This window comes from Crinia signifera, chromosome 6, assembly GCF_055691185.1.
Source record: "Crinia signifera chromosome 6, ASM5569118v1, whole genome shotgun sequence".
Classification (NCBI taxonomy): domain Eukaryota; kingdom Metazoa; phylum Chordata; class Amphibia; order Anura; family Myobatrachidae; genus Crinia; species Crinia signifera.
This window is the reverse complement of record NC_139222.1, coordinates 129,165,743-129,183,358: the sequence shown is the minus strand read 5'-3', so window position 1 is coordinate 129,183,358 and position 17,616 is coordinate 129,165,743. Positions and strand designations below refer to the sequence as shown.

At 42.9% G+C, this 17,616-nt stretch overlaps 1 protein-coding gene across 1 annotated transcript in view; it reads right to left on the bottom strand.

Annotated features, from left to right (window-relative positions):
• LASP1 (LIM and SH3 protein 1) overlaps positions 1-17,616 on the bottom strand; it is a 48,985-nt gene that overhangs the window by 19,143 nt on the left and 12,226 nt on the right. Inside the window, exon 2 of the mRNA XM_083147148.1 lies at positions 14,570-14,664. Coding sequence (XP_083003274.1) covers positions 14,570-14,664 — 95 coding nt within the window. The remainder of the gene's footprint in view (positions 1-14,569; positions 14,665-17,616) is intronic.

Sequence of the window (17,616 nt, the reverse complement as noted above, 5' to 3'; positions counted from 1 at the left end):
GACCTTGCTTGTGTCAACCTAATGTCCTGTCGACCTAGACCCGTCGCCCTAGTTGGTGTAGACCTAACAAACCACACCTTAATTTTGTTGGTCTTACCTAGAATGTTCTAGTATATTCAATATACATTTGTTATGGTTAAGTTTCCTATTAATCAAGGCTATACATTATATTTTAAACTAGAGCTAAATATAAAAGGAAAAAAAACTTTCCTTTATAAATACACTTTGTTAAAATATCCATGGCAATTTATAAATAAATAAATAGGTTTGAGATCCCTTTAAATTAACTCTACACTACTATACTATGTTGTGGATTATAAACAAAAGCCTGACCTCCATTCTTCATCAAAGAGCATATCACAGTAATCAGACACCAATATCTGCCTGCTGCCAAGTGTTTCATTATATCTAGCATCCACTAACCACCTAGTAACGTAATACCAGGCATTCAGCAGCAGACAGGGAACACCTGTCAGCAAGGGGACAATTCATTCCTGGCCAGGCTCTCTGCGCTAAGGTGGGCCCTTAACATTTCAAACAAACGGCTCCCTTTTATTTCTACTTATTGCTGTGTTCATGAATGACAAAAGGACGTTTAAATTCAAATGTGTGCCAATTTATCACAGGGAATATTCTATAGTCAACAACAGCTCTTATTTAATAATTGTACTTCGTCTACACAAATTAATTTTATATTTTATCATGAAAGACATACTGGGGTTTCCCTTGATAAATATATTTTAGTGTTACTCCATATATATAGATTTTTAACACTTTACTTCTAAATGGTTGCTTGTAAATAAGGTAGCCATAAAAATATACCCAAGTACTTCTGTGTGTATATCAAGCTGGGTACACACTGAGCAATATATTATTAACCATATGCATATTACTGATACCATACTGCCAACGATATATGGCAAATATTGGTCAGCGTGTATATACAAGATAGTTAAATACGTGGATGGCCACGAGTCTCCCCCCCATTGTTACCGATGTTGAGTAGTCACAGTGGCCAATGTTCACAATATAATCATTAACTATAGCAGTGTGTGCCCAGCTTCAAAGTTGGATCAGTGGTTTGGTGTGTATTCAGCATTAGGGTCAGGGTTTGGAATAAAGCACTGTGCAGTAAATTAGCGCTACTAGTAGGATACTGTGGTAGGGATTGAGGTGTTCGTGGTTAGGATTAAGGGTATTGGTATTCGTTGTTAGGATTAAGGGTGAGGGTATTAATGTCAGGGTAATAGGATTAAGGGTGATGGTTAGGATTAAGATCTTGACACTGCTACTTCAAATGCAGCCATGTTCTCTCCCAAACATCTTTTCCTGATATCCCCTTATTTAGTCTCTAGAATTCTGATGTCAACATTCCTCCCCTCACATCATGGCACTGCCCTTTAAATGCAAACCCTGTCTGCACTCATAACACTCATTTCCTGTGCTGCTAGTTGGTGTGCTCCCTTCACTGTATATTGTCCATCTGTGGCTTCCTACTGCCTGCATTCCCCTGCTTACCTCATGTCACTGTCACATAAGCCCTGTCCTCCCTGACACAATTATCTGATACATGTTAGTCATCTTCACTCCACTTTGTGCCAGACAATTAGCAAGACGTGCACCCTGCATGAAACAGACTTATTTTCTAAGTGGCATACAGACGGAACAATTTTAGCCCCATTTCTAATCATTCTGACTAGATAACTTAAAAATGGAGGACTGATAAGCTCTGTGTGCATTACATGCAGTGATTGCAAAGTGCGGTCCGGCGTGTCGCTAGCTCCTGCAGGGAGACACTGCTTACACCATCTTTCCTGTAAGGCAAAACCCTGCTCCACATGAACCCAGGGTACATGGCTAGTGCCACGATATGTGCTGGGCGATTGTGCGTAAGTCCGTCGCTCAGCACGGAGGCAGCAGTCTCACCGTGTGTGTGTTGGGGCTTAAGAAATACATAGTTTTCTTTTTCACTACTTCTATTTATTTTAACTATGATTGTAACTTATTTTACATCATATTATTTTATGTTAACCATATCCAGCAAAACCCTGACAGTTCTCCCTTACATCTTCTTAATCAAGTGAAATGGCAACTGGCGTTCCAGAACTGTACTAGTGTACACAGGACTGTGCCCAGGTCTACGAGCTCACAAAGCATGACTGGCTGAGTAAAGGGCAGCAAATCTCACAATTACAAATCAAGCCCTGTTTTTCTTTGGACACATTAAGTAATGATTGTAACACATTTCCAGCCAGAAGCCAAAACGAAGTGACCACTTGTACAAAACTGCTTGTGTGACACCAGTCTTATGGTGTGTACACACGACATGCATGGGATTTGGACGATATAGTGCAGATCTGCACTATATAGTCATTTCTGCCCTGTCTATCTGGGTTTCTATTTGTGCTGCCACAGGAGTGCGCATTGGGATGGCAAGGTAAAAAACCTGTGCGATCTGCATGCGATTTTGACTATATAGTCAAAATATCATGCTGATTGTACCCGTGTGTATACACCATAAGCGCTTAATCCTATTTGTGACTTGAGTAAGTGCAGTTTTATGCTGCATTTCTGATGAAGCAGGTTCCCCAAAATTCACCATTACAGTTCAGATTTTAGGTCTATACATGCTTGAGCACAGGTGACTTAATCAGTACCTCAATTTAACTTAACCACCTGGGCTCAGGCATGGATATCCTTAAAACCTTGATTGTAATGGTGGTGTTTTAGAACCTATGGATAAAAGTGTGGCAGTGGTCTGTACTGCATTTTTTGGGGAAGAACTAATTCAGCACATCATGAGGAACTAGAGAAAAAAAAATGAAGCAGTGGATAACTTTTGTGAAGGCCTAGTCTCAGATCTCTGTGATGCTGATGTTCTTATAACCTTACGCAATTTTTTTTCCTGATTTTTTTTGCAGGCACATTTTAGTCGGACTGTGACACACAAATCCTTCTCAACTCAGACAGGACTTGAATCAGCACCTAAAAAAATAATCTCCCACAGCTAGCTTAATGTCCTTTATGAAGCTGCCACAGTGCCTATTTGTATCCTGACCGCAGGGTGACAGGAAGTAAACTGCGCCTACGCATAGGTGACCACTTTGAAAATACAGTGTTTCATCTCTGACCACAACCACATCCTGTCCAAACCTTATGACTATTTAAGACAATAGTGGATGCTTAGTCAGTGCAGCATCACAACCCACAGAGAAAAAATGTTTAGTGACAGAGACGGCAGGTAGAGACTGTATGAATAGTGTCAGAATACTTAAAGGTGCCCATATACTATGAGATTTGGGCCCAATTTCACCAGATTGGGCTGAGAAATTGGGTGGAAATAGGCCCAAATATCACGTCTGAAGTCTGATCCAATCAGGCCTGGAGATCATACATGCGGCACGTATAATCTGTGTCTGACCACCTCCCGACAGCAGGGAGCGGGAATTGCATGCAGAAGGACCGCATGCTATGTATTGCATGCAATCCTGTCGCACGGCTGGCTGCCAGTGGAGCCTTTATCATGTGGCTCTTGGCTGGTGAATCCTAGAACCAGATTAGGGTAATGGAGGTGTGGGCTGCGGTGGCCTTCAATTGGTTGGGCTGGATGGCTCCAGTGCAGCACACCATTACATTCTATTAATATTTAGTACATACTAATTTCTTCACTAACACCAATTCTCATATTTTAATTATCTTTGTTTCACTTTCAGTATATAGCTCCTGATCCCCACTAATATTCATTAATACTATAGATTTTTTCCACTGGTGTGCTGCTCTGGGCTTTCTGGCTTATATTGATTTTTTGGGGTGCCACACCCTCCACCTAGTGCTAGGGACCCCCCAAATAAACATAGAAGCCTTGATGATGGCTTGGGGGCTTAGCCATACATTTGTGCAAATCTTTGTAACCAAGATCTCTGAATTTAGTTACAATATAGAATCTATATCTTGTTACTGGTATCATTCAGTGTGCTGGGGGATACAATGTTTTCTTCTTACTAAGAATTATCCCTCCCTTCCTAGCACCTGAGTGATATCACTAAACTAATTGAGCATCTGCCAGTATATAAAAGTAGGAAAACACGCAACATGCTCCGCTATTGGACTTGCACTCAAATATGAATCAGCAAAAAAAAAAAAAAAAAAGTGGTAGATATAACAGCACCCAAGCTCTTGAATGCCTGATCAGAATCACTGAGACTTGTAGTTTTTACAACAGCATGGAAGGCATGCATGCAAATGGATGTTTAGCATAAACTTCCATTCGCAGCCAAAATCATTTGATGGTTGCCGACCATCGAATGAATTTGCAGGCGCTCGCAGATGCAAGACACCTCTCAAATGTCTTACATCTGCGGGCGCCCTGTACGGGAAGCAGGCAGTCAGCTGATATCCGCTGCCTGCTCCTATGTCACGGGCGCATTTACATGGAAACGCCTAGCATTTTCATGGGGACACTCATGAAATGCTGGGTGTTCCCATGGGTGCAGACCCTCGTTGCCGCCCCACACTGCTAGGTGCGAAGGGGACAGCAAGTGAGTACTTTGCCTCGCCCGCACATGGGCAAAAAAGTTTATGCGCAGTCTCTCACCATCGCTCCCCTGCGCAAACCGAATAACCTCCCAAGATTCCAAAAAAAATATATAATAATAATAATTATATATATATATATATATATATATATATACACATATATATATATATACACATATATATATATATATATATATATATATATATATATATATATATATATATATATATATATGCAGCTCATGCTAGGACACTCATTCGCACAAGGTAGACAGGGGGAGCTGCTCTGGAACAAAGGGATCATTTCTAAATAGTGTTCTTTCTAGAGGAAAAAAAAAAGCAGAGGGAAGGGGGTGGGAGTGACGGTAGCAGACGGCTGGCATATACATTTCATGTTTGTGAGTAGGTGGTTGCAGGCACTCTACCTGTGATGAGCAGCATGATACACCAGTTGGAGGCTGGTACAGCTGTCACAAAACCATAAAATACTTCCAGTATATGCATGTCCTATACTTCTGCAATGCCATGTATGGGTAGGAGATTATTACCTTTAATAAATGAAATTGTATGATCCCATTTTTTAAACCTTTACTAATAAAATAATAATTTGTGGAATTCTGCTTTAAAACCATTTCCAACCTTTATAGAACAAGAATGAGAATGTATTAAAGCAATGAGTTTTGTAGTATTAGACATCGCTATAACAATTAGTAACTATATTTCTTTTTGGAAATCACAAGAAGCCAGTCCTCCAAATGGCTTTTCATATATAAAGAGCTGAACACAAATTATATAGAGTAAAGAGGTTATACACGGAACACATTTACTTATTGGGGTGTGGATCATTTGAACGACTGTCATTAGGTCAACCACTATTGGTAGACAGGCAAAAGGCCGCACCTCAAAAAAGGCCAACATGCTTTAGGTCAACATGGACTAAAGGTTGACATGATTTTTTCATGGTTTTTTATAAATGTCGACATAAGTCAACATGGACACCGTATTAGAAAGTTTTTTGTTTTTTTTAAAATCATGAAAAATATTGTCAACCTTGAACTAATGCATGTCAACCTTTTTAATGTGTCGACGTTCTGTCTATCCACCATTAGTGGTCGACCTAGACACTGTTGACCACATACCTGCTTACTGACTGGGACTGATAAGTCGGATTCAGTATTGAATCCCGGCGGTCGGGATCCCGGCGTTCAGAATCCCGACGCCGGAATCCCGACAGCCGAAATGCCGACAAGGGGGGGACGTGGATCCCCCCCCCCCCCTTGCGGGCTCGCTGCGCTCGCCATGCAGCGGGCCCGGTGCCTCGCTACGCTCGGCACACTAATTTATTCTCCCTCCAGGGGTGTCGTGGACACCCACGGAGGGAGAAAGTGTCGGCATTTCGGCGGTCGGGATTCCGGCGTCGGGATTCTGAACACCGGGATCGTAACTGCATCCCGATAAGTCAATGCATGCAATACACTTTATAGCCTATAGCGTATGGTATTGGTCATACATAGATTGAATAACTCACTATAGAATAGTGTGTACTGTGCCTACAAATGGTGCAAAACTGGCTACTCTACACATCCTCATTGGATAAAGGTTAGCTTGGAGGGGAAGCCATTCGATCAGGGGTATGAACCAAGAGCCCTCCCCCCAGACGATGTGTAACTACACATCCCAGTATTGAGAATGCTGTGACAGGACATGCTGGGATGCGTACACCAACACATGTAGAATATCAATGCTTTAGACATTTATCTGTTGCTGCTGACCCTGTGTGTACATACTGGAAAGCGTGCACTGCCTGTATTTGTCCCCTCATACAGATACAATAATGGTTTATTGCTAAACCACGAGAATTGCACCAAATAAGAACACTTGCTCCATGTAACCATAAAGTTACAGGAAACTGAACACAGAATGCAGCAAGCCTCTAACAGCTTCCTGCCTACACATATAGCAGTGGAATAAAAAATGCTCAGAATAGACACTGCTTATTTTGTTTCTACATAGAGGCAATTTGGACTTTGTGGCAACCCCCTTTTTCTGGCTCACGTTTCCCTTATTGGGGAATTACAAGACTCAGGCGATACATTCACTTTGCCGTGGCCCCAGTGGAAATCCGGTACCATGACGCCTTGGCAGTACCAACTAGGGTGGTTACTATTCTCTCACTAATTTCATGGGGCATACATAGGAAAGGACTCTCCAGACTAATTCATTCAGTGGGTGTTTTTATATGATACCATGGTGTGTGTTCTCTTTATACACTGAATTTTCCTAATGCAATTTATTAAATGTATTAATTATTTTGGTACTTATGTAGTATCTGGGCTGCCGATTTTGTGATTGTATGCCTTAACTTAAGGCATACAATCAGATGCGATGCGATGCGATTTTGCATAGGATTCAATGTTAAGAAGGTCCTGTTCATTTCCCCACTATCCAAGTGGGCATAGAGTTGATTTTATATAGCGTGGCGAGCGCAGCGAGCCACGGAGCCCGAAGCGTGGCGAGCAAAGCGAGCCCCGCGAGGGGACGCATATTTCTTAAAAAGTATTCTGTGTCCCCTTGCGGGGCTCGCTACGCTCGCCACGCTTCGGGCTCGGTGGCTCGCTACGCTCGCCACAGGTTTATATCCAACTCCATGCCCACTTGGATAGTGGGGAAAGAAAAGGACCCCTTTTTCCCATTGAATTCTATGTTAAAATGGACTCAGACCATTTTAACATTGAATCCTATGGAAAAATCTTGACCATCGCATCGCATACGATTTGGTCGCATGCGATGCGATTTCTAAATCGGACGCCCAGATACTACATAAGTACCATTATTTTATATTGTAACGGCAATCCAATCGTTCATTCTTCTTTTCTACACTAGCGCTTCTAGTTCTAGTCTTTTTCTTGGTCTTTACTTATTACAGGATTAACTACGCTGACTATAGCAGCTGCTGGATTAAGACCACTTGCGCTAAGCGCCTCCAGTTCCTTCCCATTTAGGTGGGTCGGTTCATATGTTCTGTGTTTCCTGCCTACACATTACTACTATTTGTACGTGCACTATATTCCACATTGCTGCTAACAGGTGCCATGGCCAGAGCTCGTCCACCATACATACAAACAATTAGCAGAGCTCCTTTTGGCCAAGAATCTGTTTCATGACATTTTAACTTTTCAAATATGTGGAATCCTTCACCTGATCATATTTCATAAATGTTCACCCCAATGTTATTTACATTGTTTAAGGTATTTAGTTGCTGTACTTCCTATATTTGTTTTAGTATCTACCAACACTGACTTATGGTACAGTATATCATTCTATCCATACATGAAAACAAGTATCTTTCAAAAAAAAAGAAAGGATCTTCGTTCTCAGTTGTAACTTTTGGCTGACAGCCAGGACCATTTTCTAGTCTGGCCACACTTTGGTTGAGTGTCTAGATTACACTGCAGCATGCCAACAGGGAGATACCCATGAATTTAGCTAAAAAAATCAATCAGATTTAAGAAAATACCTTAAAGTATCCAAAAATATAGGTATGCAGATAGCTGTGTGGCCATATATGAACAGCTTAATATGCAAATAGTGAATAAGAAAACAATGTAGGTGAACATTTCAGTCATGCTTTAAGCAAGCTACATCACATGCACCATTATTAAATGATCACTTTACAGAGAAGTTAATGATACAGTGTGGTAATGTGTTGGCTCATGCTATGGGAAACATGTGCTAAATATTCCCCCCAAAATAAATGATTGAAAATGCTGTAGTGCTGTGCTATATGAAAACATAGAATTTGAAGGCAGAGAAGAACCATTTGGCCCATCTAGTCTGTCTTTTTTTTTTACCATATTGTTACCCTTAAACCTATTTGATCCTTAAGATACTGACATTCTCCTTTCCTTATACTTCTCTCATTTTACCCAAAAGAGAAACAGATAAAATTTATACAGTTTTAAATAGAAGAAAGCTTTCTCAATGGCTCAGTTATGGTAGGACTCGTACCCCTACCGCCTGTCGCCAGGCGGTGAGGAGGAAGAAGGGTGGACCACATCTCACTGTACCAGGTGAAAGATAGACTAAAAGATCTTAACATGTATAGTTTGGAGCAGAGAAGGGAAAGGGGGGACATGATAGAAATCTTCAAATATATCAAGGGTTTTAACATAGTACAGGAGGGAAATTTTCTTCAAAGGAAAACAAGTAATAAAACACGAGGACATGCACTGAAACTGGAGGGAGGTAGGTTCAGGGGAAATGTTAGAAAGAATTACTTCACAGAAAGGGTAGTGGATAAGTGGAATAGCCTACCATCAGAGGTGGTAGAGGCTAAAACAGTAGAACAATTGAAACATGCTTGGGATAGGCATATGAATATCCTTACAAAGAAATAAGGATTAAAAAGGGTCAGACTAGATGGGCCAAATGGTTCTTATCTGCCGTCAAATTCTATGTTTCTATGTTAAAGCTTCCAGGGATGCCTGCAAATTGTTACACCACTGCTTATTTTGTCTGCATCTGTGATGTGGACAAATACACTCGGTGAGAGTCAGCTGTGTTATACCCTTATTTTATGTGACTGAATATTATTAAAAAGCGGTATTATACTAAACCAGTCTTTTCTTTTAGTGTATACCTACTGGAGGTGCTCGTGGCCCTGTGGTGATGTTACCGCTCCCCAAAGATGCGGCCTAGGTCTACCCTGAAAAAGTAGACCACCTTAAGGGGTACGAGTCCTACCATAACTGAACCATTGAGAAAGCTTTCTCATATTTAAAACTGTATTACACCATTGTGTTTTTATCAGTTTCTCTTTTGGGTAAAATGAGAGAAGTATAAGGAAAGGAGAATTTGTCAGCGCCCAGGAATAGTCAGTGGCAGGTATTCAATGCCGGTGCGAGCGGCCGGCGAGGGGGTTAAACTGCGAGGATCACAGAAAACCAGTGATCCTCGCAGTTTAACCCCCGCGCCGGCCGCTCGCACTATGCAACGTTCCGGGGGAATCCTCGCCGTCACAGAACTGCGAGGATTCCCCTAAAATGCGAGAGCCGCGGCTAGTGCAGCAAACTCGCTGTAATTAGCCTCGATTCTCGCAGTTTTTGGAGGCACATTCGCAAATTCCCCCTCGCTCAAAAAACGGAGCGAGGGGGAATTTGCGAATGAGGGGGGTCAGTTGAATACTGACAGGGTGAGCGGTGACTGCGAGCAAAAAGTCCTGCTCGCAGTCACCGCTCGCCCACGGCATTGAATATATGCCAATATCTTCTGTATTTGCTCTTCTGTTATTGTATGATTGGTGATTCATACCACTGAACTAATTCCATAAGCAGCAGCAAGGGTCTTTTCCAAAAAAATCTTTTTTTTGTATTTGACCCTTAAGTCTATTCCATGCATGTTTAAGTTGTTCTGTCCATACACACTGGGTGACTGAGCTGAAAGTCGCAGGTTTGAGCTGCTTTCAGCCCAAAGCCGCCCAGTGTGTATGGCCCGCTGATGAGCGCTCCCGACACATCGCTGGGAAAGCTGTTCATTTGCTGGTTATACCAGCAGATGAGCGGCTTTCAGGACAGCTTTGCATAGCGCTCCTCTATGCAACGCCGTTCTCCCCCCCTCTGTCGGCGCCGAGCAGAGGGAAAGCCGCTCAGTGTGTATGCACTGAGCGGCTTTCCCCGCAGAGATGAACGCGATCATCGCTGTCCATACACACAATGAGAATACCTGCGAGGTGCAGCGAATCCTTTTTAGTATTCGCTGCACATTCGCCACTGCCCGTCGCGTTCCGGAGCCTCGACGGCTCCGGTATTCAACGAGTCAGGGGCTCACTGCGATGCCGCAGGGAGCCTTAGGACGGTGGCAGGCAGAGAGATGGAAGTCTCTCTGCCTGCCCCAGAGCGTATGTGGGGGGGAGGTGGGCTCCCCGGGTGCCAGGCAGCACAGGCTGCCCCCCGGGGGTGCCAGCAGGGGACCGTATATTCACTACACCCGATCGTAACGATCGGGTGCAGTGAATATATGAATATCTAATGAGCGGCTCGGCTCCGGCGCCCCCTGCTGGCTGCTGTGTAAAAAAAAAATAATAATAAAAAAAAAATTTAAATTAAATATATATTCATGTGCTTACAGCACATGAATAAAAATAGCATGTCCCTCCTCAGAATAAAATTCCTGATTTTTTGACACCAAATGTAAAAAACAAAACACTTTATTTTAAAAGTTCACATTCCACTTCTCCATAAAAAGATAGCGATTGCTACTCGGTGAATCATGGCGAAAAAAACCTTCAAATGTATTCGCCATGTGGTCATTGAATAGGGTGATTCACAGTTTTAGTCAAAAATTCGCCAAACAGCACAAATTCGCCATAAAAACATGGCGAATCAGGCTCATTGAATACCGCCCATAGTCGCGCAGTGTGTATGGACCTTAAGTGGCATAGTCAATGCAGGGTCACGACTGTCAGGCTGGTCCAACAGCTGTGACCCTGTCCCTTTCTGGGCTGGCTCGACACTGATTTGGCAGATGGGATTCAATGTCCCGCCTGCAGAGCGCTGAGAAGGGGACGGAAATAGTCGAGCTGTGGCCAGGAGCGCGACAATTCACGGCCGTTCTCGGCAGAATGTGCCCGACTGCTTGTAAAGTCGGCCATGTTCTGCCGAGATCCCTGTTCAATGCTGTCGGGGAAGTCAGCATTGAATAGGACCCAGCTGCTATTTTCCCTGTCGGGAATAGTGGCGGGAGATTGAATATCCCCCTTAGACTCTACCACCAATGATGGGAGGCTATTCCACTTGTCCACTACCCTTCTGTGACGTCATTTTTCCTCAGATTTCCCCTGAACCTTCCTTTCGCCAGTGTCAGTGCATGTCCTTGTGTTCTACTACTTCCCTTCATTTGCGGAAAGTCTCCCACCCTTAAATTGTTAAAACCCTTGATATATTTGAGAGTTTCTATCATGTCCCCCCTTTCCCTTTTCTGCTCCAAACTATACCATGTACCATTTTAGTTGCCCTTCTTTGTACAGTCTCTAATGTATTTATATCCTTCTGGAGATATGTCCTACAGAAATGAACACAGTACTCTAGATGAGGTCATACCAATGACCTATACAGTGGCATTGTTACTTCTTTCTACTGCTGATACCTGTCCCTATGCAACCAATCATCTGACTTGCCTTTGTCATTTCTTTGTTACATTGCTTACCTGCCTTTAAATCACCTGAAATAGTGACACCTAGATCCCGCTCCTCCTCAGTAGTTTCCATTATAGTGCCATTAATACTATAGATAGCCTTTGGGTTTTTGAGACCCAAGTTGACGATTTTGCATTTTTTTGGTATTAAACTGTAATTGCCATGCTCTAGTCTACCTAGATAAGCAACCATTGGTTTTACCCCCTACTGATGTGTCTACCCTGTTGCATACGTTTGTAGCATTTGCACAAATGCATACTTTCCCTTCAATACCATATGCAATGTCAACAATAAAGATATTAAAATGCAATGGTCCAAGTACAGATCCCTGCGGTACTTGACTCATTACTCTATTACATTACCTCCTGTGAATGATCTTCATTTACTACAACTGTTTTCTACCCTACAACCAAGATCTTATCCATACAAACATCTTACAATCCAATCCCAAGCTTTCAAATTAAATTAGCGGTACTTGTTTCCTATCTGGGCGCCCAGGTTTTCTACGTACGGCACCGTAATGAAATCGGATCTCATCGCATCGTACACATACACGATATTGAACGATGCGATGCGATCAGATTCGATTTCCCATAGGAAACAATGTGAAATGGCTCAATTTAGCCAAATTATCATAGGAACAAAAGTAAATGGGCCAAAAACACCCCTGAACATTGAAATGTCCCCCCAAAAGTAGTTGACGCCACCCCGCCATCAACGTGAACCCGAAGCGTGGCGAGCGCAGCGAGCCCGCGAGCGGCGGCGGTACGCGTCCTCCGACCTTTTCATGCCCTACTATCCACTAGGGCGTGGAGTGAGAATAGAATAGTGTGCCCGAAGCCCGAAGCGTGGCGAGCGCAGCGAGCCCCGCGAGGGGACGCGGATACCTTCACAGTTATACGCGTCCCCTCGCGGGCTTCCCAGGTGTCCATGGCGACGCGGACACCTGGGAAGCCCGCGAAGGGACGCGTTTACCTGTGAAGGTATCCGCCGCCCCTCGCGGGCTCGCTGCGCTCGCCACGCTTCGGGTTCACGTTGATGGCGGGGTGGCGTCAACTACTTTTGGGGGGACATTTCGGTACTTGTTTCCTAGAACGGCCACAATCGTGAGTGATCGTGGCTCTTAATTAAGGGACACGATCCTCACGATGTGGCCGATTTTTTACAATTTTTTCCTTTGAATGACAGAAATCGGGTCAATCGGTCGGTCGCGACCAATTAAAATCGGCCGCGATGCGACCGACCGATTGACCCGATTTTTCCATAGACTTCAATGTTAAAAAATCTTTTAACATTGAAATCGGGAGGATCGCGTCGGTCTTGTGCCATTATAATGGCACAAGATGAGATGGACTTGATTAAGTCCATCTCACATAGGGAAAAATGATAAAAAAGGTGAAATGGGCCAATATGACCCATTTCACATTTTTTATGTGCCCGCCATGACCCCACGATAGACGTCAACCCGAAGCGTGGCGAGCGCAGCGAGCCCGCGAGGGGCGGCGGTGCGCGTCCTCCGACCTTTTCATTCCCCTACTATCCACTAGGGCGTGGAGTGAGAATAGAATAGTGTGGCGAGCGCAGCGAGCCACCGAGCCCGAAGCGTGGCGAGCGCAGCGAGCCCCGCGAGGGGACGCGTATACCTGTGAAGTTATACGCGTCCGCTCGCCACGCTTCGGGCTCGGTGGCTCGCTGCGCTCGCCACACTATTCTATTCTCACTCCACGCCCTAGTGGATAGTAGGGGAATGAAAAGGTCGGAGGACGCGCACCGCCGCCCCTCGCGGGCTCGCTGCGCTCGCCACGCTTCGGGTTGACGTCTATCGTGGGGTCTAGCCCACTTAGTAACATTTGGGGGGGCAATTGAAAATAATCAGGTGTAAAAAAAAAAAATCGGGTGAAAAATCGGTCGGTCGGATCGGTCGCATCGCATGCGATGCGATCGATCCGATTTTTTATCTTACGACCACAACGATCTAAATCGTTGTGGCCGTGCTAGGAAACAAGTACCGACATTTCAATGTTCAGGGGTGTTTTTGGCCCATTTACTATTGTTCCTATGATAATTTGGCTAAATTGAGCCATTTAACATTGTTTCCTATGGGAAATCGAATCGGATCGCATCGCATCGTTCAATATCGTGTATGTGTACGATGCGATGCGATCATATTTCTCTACGGAGAATAGCATGGTGCGCAATTAACTTAGCGGGCGCCCAGATAGGAAACAAGTACCAAATCAGCAGTCTGCGATGTGGGACAGCGTCAATGGCCTTACTAAGGTCTACATAAGCTACATCTACGTTCAATTCCTTTATCTAGCATCTACTCCAGCAGTGTGCTGTTGCAGGTTTAAGCAGCATACAGTGGCATGCAGTGTGACATGGCTCAGGTGAGTATACGCAACTTTCCCCATGCCCTCCCCAAAGCCTAGCCCTAGTCACCCCTCCCCAGCAGCATAACCCCACCTCCCCCACACAGCCTAACCCTTCCTAGTGTCTAACTATCCCTCCTCAAAAACTAATCCTAAGACACAATTGTGCCTACACCTTATCACCTACATACGTCTGGGATGCCAGCAGTCGGCAATCCGCCACCAGCATCCTAACCAAGGTCAGCATTCTGATCTCCTGTCAGTAGATGGGATGCCGGCATCAGTAGTGTAAGTGGCAGCATTCCGTCCAGCAGGATGCTGAACACCTCCTCTAAGCAGTGTACAGTGACATGCAGTGTGATGCTATAGGTCTAAGCAGTGCACAGTGACTTCAGTACGTTGCTATAGGTCTAAGCAGCGTACAGTGACTTCAGTACGTTGCTCCTTAACATTAAGTCTTTACACTCACGCGCTACAGTATGGCTTCTTGTCGTATCCCTTGTAGTTCTTCATGTTTAGGGTCATCTTGCAAGTCTCGCAGTGGAAGCATGCTTTATGCCAAAACTAAGAGAGAAAGAACACACACATAAATGACCTACTTTAACAGCCTGTGGCATTTTAATCTCAAATAAAAAAAATGCATAGAGGTAATAAATCGTATAACCTGAATAAAACAGAATAACAGAACCATAGTAGCATGTTCTATAAAAAGAAAAGCATGAAAACAAAATTAAATAAATAAAAACAAAGCCAGGTAATATAGACAGTGGTGTATAATCATGTTTGGCCTTACTAACGGAACATTGCTCATTTGTGGGGCCCATAAAGAATAATTCTACATGGGGAACAGCAACGCTAATATAGAATAAAGAAAACTAAACTTAATACATTTGTTACCATAATATTTCTAAGTTAGCCCTTATAAAACCATTACATTGAACTAAGCTCCATTAGAAAACAAGGGGAAAATAAAGTTCTAAAAGTAGGACTATACACGTCAGACACACATACAATGAGGTAAGATCCTAATGGGCCCCATACATCAGCAATCACAATTTATGGATTTTCAGATATAGGGATATTTTGGCCAGATAAATGGATTTTACAATCTATCTGACTTTGCCCACACATTACAGATTTATTTCAGTGATCGGCAGATTTTTCCATCTAAAGATTGCATCTTCATATCTGGAAATTGCCCCAATCGATTGTCATTTCAGCTGTTCATAATGTAAATAGATGAAGACGACGAATTGGGAATGCCCACACATATAAAAAAGATCTGCAGATAATACCAGATTATTAAGCATGTTTAAAAACCTGATTAAGCAATCGATTGGCGATTTTGATTGGGATTGCCAAAAGAACCCTGGCGATGACGATATTGATAGACACTGCTCATCAATCTCGGCCAGCGACAAAGACGCGCGGGGACACGCATTGCTGTCAATATAGTCCCCACACACACACACCGATGTGAGGGCATTTTCTAAGCGACTTTGCCAAACTAAGCAAAGTCGCATAGAAAAATGCCTTAATATCGGCATGTGTGTTGGCCGTAATAAGTTCCTAAACCTAATGCCATTTTCCTGCAGTCTAACTCCCACGCCCTAACTTTAAACCACCCTCTAGTAATGGGCCGTACACATGGGGCGATTACAGCCACATTTCTAAGCGATCTGTCTAGATTGCTTAAAAATGAAGCACGGACCATTCCGTGTGTATTGCCCCTGACGACGGACCACACATCGCTATAGATTTATAATGCATGCAGTATAAGTTTGGTCATCACCAGTGTTCTCTCAGTTGAGAGCACTGGCCATGACAAATCACTGAGCACACCGCACTGGAGCAGTGTGTACAGGACATAACTGCGTTCTGTGTACACTGCAAAGTTAGCTGCACAGGCAGCGCCTTCTACTTTCTTTACCTTAGATGTGGTTTACATACATTGTACTTTTACCTATACAATCACTGGTGGCATGCTTCAACACATGAGAATATGCCATGAAGGATTCTAAAATTGTTTAAAACGATCTACCCATTTCGAAAGCACTTTTATATCCTTAATATATCAAGTGCATAAGAGTGAATTAGTAATGCAATAGTATGTATACTAAGAGCTAAGAGTAATGCACTGTACTCTGTAGTCTACTACTGTAAATGTGGACAGTCATGTGAATGTTCAAATATTCTCTGTTAAGTGTTGCGGAATATGTGTGCGCTATATAAGAAACTGTTAATAGATAAATTAAGATGCATTAGTCCTGAGACTTGTTGAAGCATGTGTACATGAAGGTAGGACTGTGCACTTACGGCTTGTCCTCCGTCTGTTAACAGATCGAGATCTTCTGAAAATGTGACAAAGCTGCACAGTTATTTTATCTGAAGGAATTCCTTCCTATAGTGGTAATATTTTGCATATGTTCTTTTTAGAAATACTGTAGTAAAGACAACTTTGCCCGTGTTTGTACCACACCAGAAAAAAAATCAGTTCAGTAAAATCAACTGCAATATTATTAAAATATCCACACACAATATAATAAAACAATATGTAGCTCAGTGGGTGGTCTGTTAGTGGTCCAGGACCAATTAAAATTATTTCTGGTCAATGTATTAGACAGAAACAGTTCTTGTGGCTTCTAATTATAAACTATGAGGACAAACAGTAGGAAATTCTGACACTCACAACGTAACTGAACCGAATGAAGACACACAAGCACAATTTCTTTAATTTCAAAATAATTCCAATACTCTAATGGTGTGTACACACTGAGATCAATTTGCTTTTCAACTTGCTATGCAATCTTTGCTAACTCGTGTGCTATTTACATACAATTCATGTTATCTTCATTAGATTTCCACTATATAGTCATTGCTGCCCTGGCTACCTGGGTTTCGATTTGTGGTTTCCCGGGAGCACGTATCGGGATCGCAAAGTAAAAAACCTGTGCGATCTGCATGGGATTTTAAACTAAATAGTCAAAATCTCATGCTGGATTGTACCGTGTGTACACACCATTAGGGCACCACGACTCAAAAACAGTTTGAGAACCCCTGATCTAGCTGTAAGGAGTTATCTACAAATAGATACATCTAACTAGTAACAAATTCACAGCTCAATGAAGTAACAATATAGCCAGAATGTTTCTTAATACTACAAGGTTACGTTAGATACATTTTGTTGAGTGGAGGAATTAGTTGCTAGTTAGATGTATTTTTAGGACCCTTTTCACCACCAGAAAGAAGGTATTATAGAAAGGTTATTGATATTAAGGAATATTTTATTTATATTTTCTTATATAGAGCAGTCCCAGGATATTTCCATTTCACAAGGATTTTTATCTACAGATGTGTTATATACAGCGGATTAATTCGCACCAAACAGCACAATTGAGTACGCCAGGGTCAGAATGTCTTGGAAGTGTCCAATTTGCTGAAAAAGTGTGTACCATATTTGGTCTAAGAAAACTAAAGAGACAAACTTACACTGTTTGTGTACTCTGGCCAATGGGG